This window comes from Channa argus, chromosome 10, assembly GCF_033026475.1.
Source record: "Channa argus isolate prfri chromosome 10, Channa argus male v1.0, whole genome shotgun sequence".
NCBI lineage: Eukaryota > Metazoa > Chordata > Actinopteri > Anabantiformes > Channidae > Channa > Channa argus.
The window spans coordinates 2,924,098-2,934,947 of NC_090206.1; the positions used below are offsets into that span (position 1 = coordinate 2,924,098).

General features: G+C 40.2%; 1 protein-coding gene across 1 annotated transcript; it reads left to right on the forward strand.

Annotated features, from left to right (window-relative positions):
• The first annotated feature begins 967 nt into the window (after positions 1-967).
• On the forward strand, positions 968-10,588 carry hspa9 (heat shock protein 9). Its single transcript, XM_067518373.1, has 16 exons — positions 968-1,245; positions 2,103-2,161; positions 2,345-2,432; positions 4,437-4,618; positions 4,716-4,840; positions 4,934-5,007; positions 5,527-5,633; positions 5,729-5,891; positions 5,996-6,088; positions 6,303-6,512; positions 7,015-7,242; positions 7,350-7,572; positions 7,686-7,780; positions 8,370-8,462; positions 8,590-8,730; positions 9,552-10,588. The coding sequence occupies exons 1-16, from the start codon at positions 1,165-1,167 to the stop codon at positions 9,627-9,629; spliced, it is 2,040 nt and encodes a 679-aa protein (XP_067374474.1). The 5' UTR covers positions 968-1,164; the 3' UTR covers positions 9,630-10,588.
• Positions 10,589-10,850: the final 262 nt, after the last annotated feature.

Below are 10,850 nucleotides of genomic sequence, written 5' to 3' on the forward strand. Positions count from 1 at the left end.
ATGTCGCTTCCTCGTATACTGGTCAGACAAACTTCAAAGCCAGTTAGCCTTAAAATATTCAAAGGCAAAAACTTCACAGGCAATTATGTGACGTCAGCGCTGGTGCCGTCGATTTTTAAAAGTATAAAAATCTCCTCCAAAGTAGAAATTTTGACAATTGAAATAAACTATAATCAATTCTTTGACTGACAGAAAACAAATTCATATTTTGTTTTTAGAAAAGTGTGTGTTTTCAAGCAAAAACAGTACATTTTAAACAAGTTCACCTTTCATTATGCTTTAGTAATCAGGCTACATCTGCATTCAAACAAAGGGCTGCTGTATTGGATTGCATCAGATCCGTACAGGTGTACCTAATAAAGTGAGTAATGGGTAGTTGACGAATTTGTTTGGTAGATGCAAGAAAGTATATTTATATTTTAAATTGTTTATTATATAAATAGATAGATTGTCTCTTCTAAATCTCTGAACTATTTAGTATGAAACGCTTAGCAATCTTTCTATTAGTACAGTCTATCTCCCCACGTCTAATATAATCCACTGAGGGATGCTAGCTAGTTGCTGTTCTAGTTGCACTTGTATAAGATGAGTTTTATTATGTCGTAGGAAACTTGATTGAAATGCAGGCATCACAAGACACGTCACAGAGATACTATTCAGGTATGTTCAATAAGCATCCCTGATGCAACACACGTGAAAGCCCTGCGTAACCCTCGTTGCAGCGTGACCTTCAGCATGCACACTACGTGAGTCTGTCCTATTAAGTGCCTGACAACAAAAAGATGGAATAAATAGCTTACATCTGTTATATTTTTATGCTAACATAACAAATGCTCTTTTTTTCATACACCAGCAATGGATTAGCATGTAATCATCTTATTCCCAAATTCCATATTTATTTAAATGTTAAAACCTTTTCAGGCAGTAAATGGGAAACCCAATTTGGGGTCCTTCAGCGCTAACTGGTGCAACATGTGTTGGATAATTCCAGAAGAAGCTTCGCAGTTGTAGCTGGAGGGAAGGCAAGCGGTTCTTCTGTATATATTGTGTGGAAATCTGAAGACACTGGGAATTTACAGCCATTCGCTCCTCAAACTACGCTTTGACATCCAACCTGCAGACTCGTTATTCATTTTAGACAGGCCGTTATTGGAGTTGTTAAAAATGTTGAACGTCGCCAGAAGCGTTTCAAGGACTCTCTCGACAAGGACTTGCACAAGAAATGTGTCGTCGCTGGTTAAGAAGGTAGGTTACATATATATTTATGTAAGAAATTTAGCATACGACTAATATTGACCATTCTTATAAGACCTCAGAAAGCCGGGACATGTGTAAGAAGTCCAGCTACCTAGCATGCTAACAAAGTTAGCTGGAGGCCGGCTTAATTAATTATGAATAATTAAAATACAACCTGCTGGTTCTGTTAGATGTGTTCGTTAGGTAATGTGATAAACTCATACAGTGTATGAGTATCTGTATCATTGTGTCTGGTCATTGTTCCTTTGCTGGACAGGAGAAAATTGAGTTGTTAGCTGCCAAGCTAGCATCTGTCAGTTTTTATATGACTTCTTATCCGTCACCTTTTGAGTATGTAACTGTCACTGTCTTATGTGTGTTCTACATTATAGTAGCTTTGTTTGTCTTTGGTTTAAATAAACAATAGTTCGGTGGTTCCAAGATACTAAACTTGGCCCATCAGTCACTCGGTGACCTTCAGTGTGATGTTCAGCCCCCAACACATCTCTCACATAACCTAGAGTTAAATCAACACATTCATAACCTGATCGTTATCATGATTAGGGTTTGCAGCATCATCATGTTAACTGATAATTTGTGATCATATGATCTGATAAACCTCGATGTGCCAGTTGCCTCAACAGTATTACCAGCACTAGATTTAAGTTTCTGGTATTTATTATTATTCAGCTACTTTTGTTTGCATAATTCACGAGCCACTTATAAAAGTTGAATTTCTTTTGCAATGCCATGTAAATAGAATTGTTCCTGCGGCAATAAAATAAATAAATGTAAATGGCTGCTTATAGAGCAGTTTGGCATTTGTTGTCTTGAATATGTCTGACTGTTCTGTGATGTATTCATAGGCATGCTGGAGTGGCTTTCAACCAGGTGTTGTCAGATCTCTTTCCAGGAGAGACTATGCGTAAGTATCTGCAAAAAAAAAAAAAAGAAAAATACAGAAAATAACTAAAAGACGATAACTTGAGAATTCTATCATGAGTACTCTGTTAATGTAGTAGTAAAGGGAAGGATTTAGGTACAGTAAAAGCAATATTTCATTTTTTTAGTATTATAATTATATTCAATAATGTTTATTGTGTTACAGGTCTGAGGCCATCAAGGGTGCCGTCATTGGCATTGACCTGGGTACTACCAACTCATGTGTTGCAGTCATGGAGGGTAAACAGGCCAAGGTGAGGATAAGCAGACACTCCCCACGTCTGTAATGTAGAGTAGAGTATGACTGCAGTTTCAGGGTTAAATAGGGAAGGGGCGACACAGCCACATAATCAATTACGTAAATAAGGTGACGAACATACCTTGCGCAGATGGTTTATACATAGGAAGTAACATGGCTGTATCTGGCATGTTGTGCATACTGCGTTCGCCCGGTGAGTGTCCCGCCCCAGATACGCAGTGACACTTGCAAAACTCCCATTTACAGAGAGCCTGCATACTATACATCTCTAAAAACGTTACTTCATTGGCCACAAGGAACACACACATTTAGTTGGCTGTAACAGGCTCAGTGAAGGCCCAATCCTTGTCATAGATGCTCAGATGTATGCTTGTTTGGATTCAGAATGCTGGCTGGTTTCAAAATGGTGGTCTTCACTATTTACTTTTCATATGCAGCCAAAAGAGCCGGGGAAACAAAGAAAAGTACGCATTTTTAGCAATGACTGAACAGTGGGGAACAACTGTTTTAAAGCTTTTTCTCTTTGATAGCATGGGTTTTTAGAATAAAGGCTTTGTACTATTTTATTCTTGGGTTTCGTACATAGAGAATGGTGTGAAGCACTTGAGGGTTCAATAACTCTGTGCCCCTGCAAACATCCTAAAAGATAAGAATTATAGTCTCGCTTAGTATGACCTCATTACATTTTGAGAAACTAACGTTGCTGGATTCCATCAATTTTAAATTTGTTAATATCATGGGAATCAAGGTTTTCTGCTTTCTAACAAGGTATAGTCTGTCGCATTTTGCTTGGGATTGACTGGTTCAATTGTGAAATATTTCAGGTGATTATGTCTTTGTCCCGCAGACCAGCAGACCCAGTGAAGAATAATGGGTCCGGAAAATAATGTATAGATCCATTGATTAATTTAAAAAAACAATTTATAGATTAATCGACAAAAAATAGTTTGTTGCAGCCCCAGTTTTAAGTAGTTCTCTGGAAGTTCAACTGATCAAGACATGAGCTTTTTGTTCTCAGCTGTTAGATTTGACAAAATTTAAATTAAATATAAACCTATGCATGCGTGTTATTGGACGTTTCCCACTTAAATAAGATTTAAATTTATCTCATGTTACTTAATGGTCGATATCAAACAGTACGTTAATCATGCTTTGATCCTACAGAATTATTAAAAAATGCCTTGTCATTCACTGCCAAAGTTTGAGCGTTTAACATGTGCAACTGAAAAGTAGAGTGCGAGAATGTTAATATAAACAAAAAAAATTAGGGTGACTGGCTCTACAATGACAGTGAAACTAAAGGTTTGTACCATAATGTCATTTTCTTTTTATTTGAATAGATTTTATAAAAATGGTCTTTAAAGTATTGTTTATGTATATGTGATTAATAAACAGAGCCAGACACACGCTTTACACCATCTTTCTGTTTTTAGGTAAAAGTTCTGTGTTTGCTAAAGAAGTTAAGATAGCTATATAATAGTCTTATTCATACTTCTCGTTAGCCGTCTACTGCCTTAGCACGAGGATGAAGGGGATGCGTACTCTTTAATTTGTACGACAGTTAGGAGTCCATACCCAGGCATGTTCTACACTCACTACAGTTAAAGATATTAACACTGAAAAGTAGCTACACCCAGGAGAGGCGTTTTTTTTTTTCTTTCTAATTTATTGTATTCTACTAAAAATTAAATACTGCAAGAAACGGTGTGTAACTGTTTTGCATGAACCGTTATCAGTGATACTGAATATCTGTGCACAGGCACTTCAGCTAACAAATACTTTGGCTGAATGCAGATGTCTGTATGTTAGAGTCCGGGACAAAATCGTCATAACTGGTCCTGTAGCAGACCCTAAATTTCCCCACACATGCTCCAAACAGGGACTAGGAAACCAGAGGGTTTAGTTTGGTGTAGACTGAAACACAGTGTAGACACGTATTCCACTTGAATTGGGGCAGTAAACAGTCAGTGGGTAACTGAAGGATTTGTTTATCTCTCAGGTGTTGGAAAATGCAGAGGGGGCCAGAACAACTCCCTCAGTCATTGCCTTCACTGCAGATGGTGAGCGTCTAGTGGGCATGCCCGCTAAACGCCAGGCCGTCACCAATCCTCAGAACACCCTGTATGCCACCAAGAGGCTGATCGGACGTCGCTATGATGACCCAGAGGTCCAGAAAGACCTGTGAGTGCAGTTTTGCCTTATTTAGAATATTCAGCTTTTTTTTGCATGTACTATTTCTAGACTAATCAAATTCTTCAACTTCTCTTTTCATTAATAGGAAGAATGTGCCGTACAAAATTGTGCGTGCCTCTAATGGCGATGCTTGGGTAGAGGCTCATGGGAAAATGTATTCCCCCAGCCAGGCCGGAGCTTTTGTTCTCATGAAGATGAAGGAGACTGCAGGTATGAATGAAAAGTGTTTGCTAGTGTTTGTTTGACACCGACGTGTTACACTTGAAAGCATCAGTTTTACTAATAGTGTAATATGTGCTTTAGAAAACTACCTGGGAACCAAAGTGAAGAATGCCGTCATCACTGTACCAGCGTACTTCAACGATTCTCAGAGACAGGTACGCACACAACCGTTCTTTTAGCTTGGTAGAAGTGTTCATCTAAGCACTGGAACATTTACAGAATGACTCAGCAAGAATGGGTCTAAGGTGTCAGTACTCTCCGAAATAGCTTTTTTCCCTCTTTATTCTCCTCAAAATAAATGGGGATAAGGTATAATTGAACTGGTTAGGATTAATTTGTCTGTGTCTACTGTTAAGAAGGGAGACAAGCAGCTCAGAGGCCACTTGTTAAAACAGATTTCCATTTGAACATCCAGTCGTCTGAGCCATGCAATCCTTTCCCTTCCTCCTCCGCTCTGATTGTTCTAGACATTTTATTATGTTTGGTGTGCTTCAGAGAAAACGTCTTATAGGTGGAATTCTTGAGTTGGATATTTGCAAGCTCAAAGTTAAGTTCTTCAAAAAATGCTTTAGAAAGTTTTAGTCTTAAGAGACAATCATCTGGTTTAGCGTGAACACTTCCTATGATTTTGACATATTAGTGACATCCATTTGATGCTGAATATCTTTGGGCAGGCTACTAAAGATGCTGGTCAGATTTCTGGTCTGAATGTCCTGCGTGTGATCAATGAGCCAACTGCTGCAGCTCTGGCCTATGGCTTGGACAAAACCCAAGACAAGATGTGAGTAGAGAAGAACAAACTCATTGCTGAAATATGAATCAACAGTTTAATGAATGGATTTTGATGGTGGGCCTCTGTTCTGAAACTGCTTCCAGTATTGCTGTGTATGATCTTGGTGGAGGAACATTTGATATCTCAGTCCTGGAAATCCAGAAAGGAGTGTTTGAGGTGAAGTCAACCAATGGTGACACCTTTCTGGGAGGAGAGGACTTTGACCAGCACCTCCTCAGACACATCGTCAAGGAGTTTAAGAGAGAGGTAGGCAGATAAACTCAGTTTAGTAACCGTCTCATCTGATGCTCAGCCCATGTCTTTACTCAGCTCTTCACAACTTTTTTTTTTTTTTGTTTTTTTTATTACAGTCTGGAGTCGATCTGACCAAAGACAACATGGCTCTTCAGAGAGTCAGAGAGGCTGCTGAGAAGGCCAAATGTGAACTGTCCTCCTCATTGCAGGTAAAAAGATTACAGAAATGACATACAAGGCTATATTAAACCGCTGTTGAGCGGTTGGGCATATGTATGTACAGCCAATGCAGAACACTTCAGATGAGGCAGATGAGAACACTGCCCAAATTCACATCATAGCTTCATGTAGCTGCAGCAGTTTGTTTCATAGTGGTAAAGCTGTATGTGATCACAATATGTTTGTTTTTCCTTTCTACTCCAGACTGACATCAACCTTCCCTACCTGACCATGGATGCCTCAGGCCCAAAACATCTGAACATGAAGCTGACTCGCGCACAGTTTGAGAGCATTGTGGCCGACCTGATCCGCCGTACCGTGGCCCCCTGTCAGAAGGCCCTGCAGGATGCTGAGGTGTCCAAGGGAGACATTGGAGAGGTGTTGCTGGTTGGAGGAATGACCCGCATGCCCAAGGTACATAACAGCCAAACGGAGTCAGAAATGTCATGGGAGAAACTTTGTACATGGACACAACATGATGGGAAAAGGTGTTAGTTTAACTGCACATCAGCGCCGTTCATTTTTTTGATCACTTTATATCTTCCCCACTTTTTGGGACAAAGCAGTGTTGCTGCATGCCAAGGCTCACGCACATAATCTGCATTTTGTACTAGGGGGGCCTGTAGAATAGTCAGAACTATTTCATTAGCATGAAATTTTTGTTCTCGCATACAAAGCCTCAAAATAAAGTCCCAAGAATTCCAGGATTCTAGTGCATATGTGAGAGGCTTATCACGCCGTACTGCAGTCAGTGGCGTGAAAATTGCGACATCGGCAGGCCAAAGGTGGAACTAAAAGGCAAGATATACACATGCATAGCTCCCTAGTAAATGAATTTCTGGTTAATTTTCGCTTTCAGCCGTGAGACACATTTGGTGAGTGCACTTGTCAAACGAAAATTGTTTGTTTTCTGCAGGTCCAGCAGACAGTTCAGGACCTGTTTGGTCGTGCTCCCAGCAAGTCTGTCAACCCTGATGAAGCCGTTGCAATAGGAGCAGCCATCCAGGGTGGCGTCCTGGCTGGTGATGTCACTGACGTGCTGCTGTTAGATGTCACACCCCTGTCGTTGGGTATTGAGACTCTGGGTGGAGTCTTCACCAAACTCATCAATAGAAACACCACAATCCCCACCAAGAAGAGCCAGGTACTTGCGTACTGCTGCACGAACACTGCATTGCTATGACTGATGGTTGAAAATGTAAATACAACAAGACAAAATGCTTTGTTCTAACTCCTGCTGTTCCTCTCCAGGTCTTTTCCACAGCAGCTGATGGACAGACTCAGGTGGAGATCAAGGTGTGTCAGGGTGAGCGAGAGATGGCAACGGACAACAAGGTGCTGGGTCAGTTCACTCTCGTTGGAATTCCCCCCGCCCCCCGTGGAGTTCCTCAGATTGAGGTTACCTTCGACATTGATGCCAATGGCATAGTCCATGTCTCTGCCAAGGACAAGGGCACAGGCCGCGAGCAGCAGAGTAAGTGTTAGCCAGCAGCATGCCTGTGTTCTGTCAATCATCATTCAGTCGTCGGCAGATAGAAATGAGACTGCTGCTTGTTGTGAAAACCTCTGGTCTTCTCTCTTCTTCAGTTGTGATCCAATCATCAGGAGGCCTCAGTAAAGATGACATTGAGAACATGATTAAGAATGCTGAGAGGTATGCCGAAGAGGACAGGAGGAGAAAGGTAAAGGCTATTGACAGTGTGGTGGATCGAACTGACGGATCACTGCATCCGATTCAAAAAATGAGTGTATTAGTCAAATCTGCTGTTTGTGAAGAGTTCAAAGTTCTTGGTTTAACATACTTGTATTGTTTTTAACTAGTCCTGGAATTATCATTAGTGCAGTGTAGATGTACTCTGCTACAAGTCCTGCATTCAAATTGTTAAAGTATGTTATGAGCAAATACTTGTGAATTTAAGTATCAAAAGCAAAAGTACTTTTTGTCTAATTTCATATCAGTCAATAGGACATTATTGGATTATAATTTTTGATGCATTGGGCTGGTTTTTATCTTTTTTCCATGTTCCAAATTCTTTACACACTGTTGGGTAGTTTGAGAATTGCTCCTCAATAACGTCAGACAAAATATTTTGTTAAGCAGAATTTGAAAAGACGATAGTCATCAAATGTACTGCAGTAAAAGTACCATATTTGCTGTGAAATGAAGCATGAAGTTGCAGAAAGTACTATAGTAGCAATATCTTAGAACTTAAATAAGTGAACATTTCACCACCTTTTTAAAAGTCACCTTTTCTTCTCTGTATTGTGTAGGACCGTGTGGAAGCTGTCAACATGGCTGAGGGCATCGTCCATGACACAGAATCTAAGATGGAGGAGTTTAAAGACCAGCTTCCTGCTGATGAGGTAAGAGATGATGTAACTTGGCCAACGCATTATGTACACGTTGTATATTAGAGAGAAAAAAAACATTGGGGGGGCTGAGTTTATACTGATCATTACCTTTTGTTTCCTCTGATCTGTTCTCTCACAGTGCACCAAGCTGAAAGAGGAGATTTCAAATGTCAGAAATCTTCTGGCCAACAAGGACTCTGAAACAGGGGAGAACATCAAACAGGCAGCCACCAACCTGCAGCAGGCATCACTTAAACTCTTTGAAATGGCCTACAAGAAGGTACCTTCATAGTCTGAACATTGTGAGGGTGAAGAGGATTTTCACCATCAAGTTATAATACAGATATAACTGAAATGCAAACTAATGCTGGTGTCAGATTATCTGATGGACAATATCGCTTCAGTGTCACTGAGATGTGCACATGCACAATACTTCACACAAAATGTGATACCAAGTGAGGCAAATGACTACATGCAACTATTTCTTAAACAAAAAAAAGACAACATTGATTTAAAAAAAGTTACTTGTTTACAGTACTTTTTGCTTTTTAAAATATTTAAGAAGTTACTTAATTTCCCCTCAAAAATCCCTTCAAAAGAGCCATCACAGCTCTCACCTGCTTGTTTGCTGCAATGAGTTCAGTTGCCAGGTATGCACATAGACACTACTACATAAACACTGTTCATTAAACTGTTCAGTCAATCGATTGTATCCATCTGCAACTAAAAGTGACCGTGAATGTTGTTAACACACATTCCGAATATGAGCGGAAAATACTTTGTTGCACAAAAACACAGTAACCAATGTATCACAGTAAGAAAATGGCACAATGTAACTTTGTGTGTATTCTATGTAGTTAAGCTAGAACGCAAGGAAATGTAAAAATTAAGCCAAAGTCACCGTCTTTGTGGCAGCACTATATTTTACCCATTTCTCTGCTTCAGAATCTGAAGCTGTCAGATCCCCACAGATTTTCCCACAGCTGTCTGAGTGGGCAGTTGCCAGATTGCTGATGTTTAAGAATAAAAACCTGAGAGGATCAGGAAAGTAAAACGACGCATAAAAAGTTTTAATTCAACAAATCTTTATCCTTCCTGCAGATGGCAGCAGAGCGCGACGGCAGCAGCGGCAGCAGCACAGGCTCATCAGAGGGAGAGAAGAAAGAAGGGCAGCAGTAAATGTTTGCACCTGCATTGTCGAACGGTTTGTGTGACCGTGGAGGACTGTTGGGCTCGGGGTGGGAAGGGGAGCATTCTTCAGTGACACACTGAATCTTAGTCGTATTCTACCATAATATATTATTCTACTGTGTTTTGGCAGTAAAATATTCTAGTGAATACATAAATGTCAATGTATGATCTTCCATGTTCTGTGCGTACTTTGTGTCAAAACAATGTTTCTTTTTACATAGCTGTTGATTTCAGAGTTGGTGAAAGTTCTGTTTTTTTTGTCAAGACATCATGCAGATCGGCATCAGCTTGGTAACACAGGCTCAGTTGGATACAAGCTTGTACACTGAGCTTTAATACAGAGCACGACCCTTCGTTACTCTATCGAAAACTTCATACTGTACAGTGCAGCACTTAACTTGTTTTCGTAGTGTTTATAACTCGGAGGTGGGAAATTGCTGTTTTTAAAAACTGTCAGCAACTTGGCGCTTCGTTAGGCTAAATGCACTGTAAGGATTTGCAAACAAATGAAGTAATGAGGTTTTATCACTTTTCTGCTTGAAGTCTGTACAAACAAATTTCTTCAGCCAGGTTTGACTAAATTCTCTTTAGCAGTATGTTAATTACAGCTGAGCTCTGACTAAACAAATGACCTGAGGCAGCACGGAGTTAGACTATAAATGTCTGCTAAAATCGCACAGCAGTTAATGAAGCATTCTCCTGTCTGGTAACACAGTGAACCTTAGTATCAAGCTGTACACGTCTCCCTCCCACCACCAGCATAAAAAAAAAAGTGGTATTGCTCCCATTGCTCTGTTCAGTGTGATCGATGCTGCCAGTGAGTTGGATTGAGAGGAACTGAGTTGTTTTTTGTTTTTTTTTTTCTTGTGATTAGATAAATTACTGAAAACATTGATGGTCGATAAATTGCTTTTTTTTTTTCTAATAAAAGGATGAAATGTGTCAAATTGGCTTGAGCACAAATGTTGTTGGGGGGTTGGCGGTTTACACCAAGTCATCCCACTGATTCAGATCAGTGTGCTGGCTACAAGGAGCAGGACCCCCAGGGCCTTTTGTAGGTTGGTCAGGAGTGAAGTGGTACTACATGTAAATTCTTGTTGTTCCCTGCCAACAAGACATGATGAGACTTTGTTTCGAGGAGAATTTAATGAATCAAGGTTGAGACTGAGCAGAGCCAAGCCAACAGCTCGCAGGTGGAAAAGCTCAGTG

Excerpts from the sequence above, each read along its gene's own strand:
- hspa9 (XM_067518373.1), top strand. The coding sequence starts at position 1,165 with ATGTTGAACGTCGCCAGAAGCGTTTCAAGGACTCTCTCGACAAGGACT. Across the intron at positions 5,892-5,995 it reads TCAAGGAGTTTAAGAGAGAG|TCTGGAGTCGATCTGACCAA; the intron begins GTAGGCAGATAA and ends TTTTTATTACAG. Across the intron at positions 7,573-7,685 it reads CACAGGCCGCGAGCAGCAGA|TTGTGATCCAATCATCAGGA; the intron begins GTAAGTGTTAGC and ends TCTCTTCTTCAG.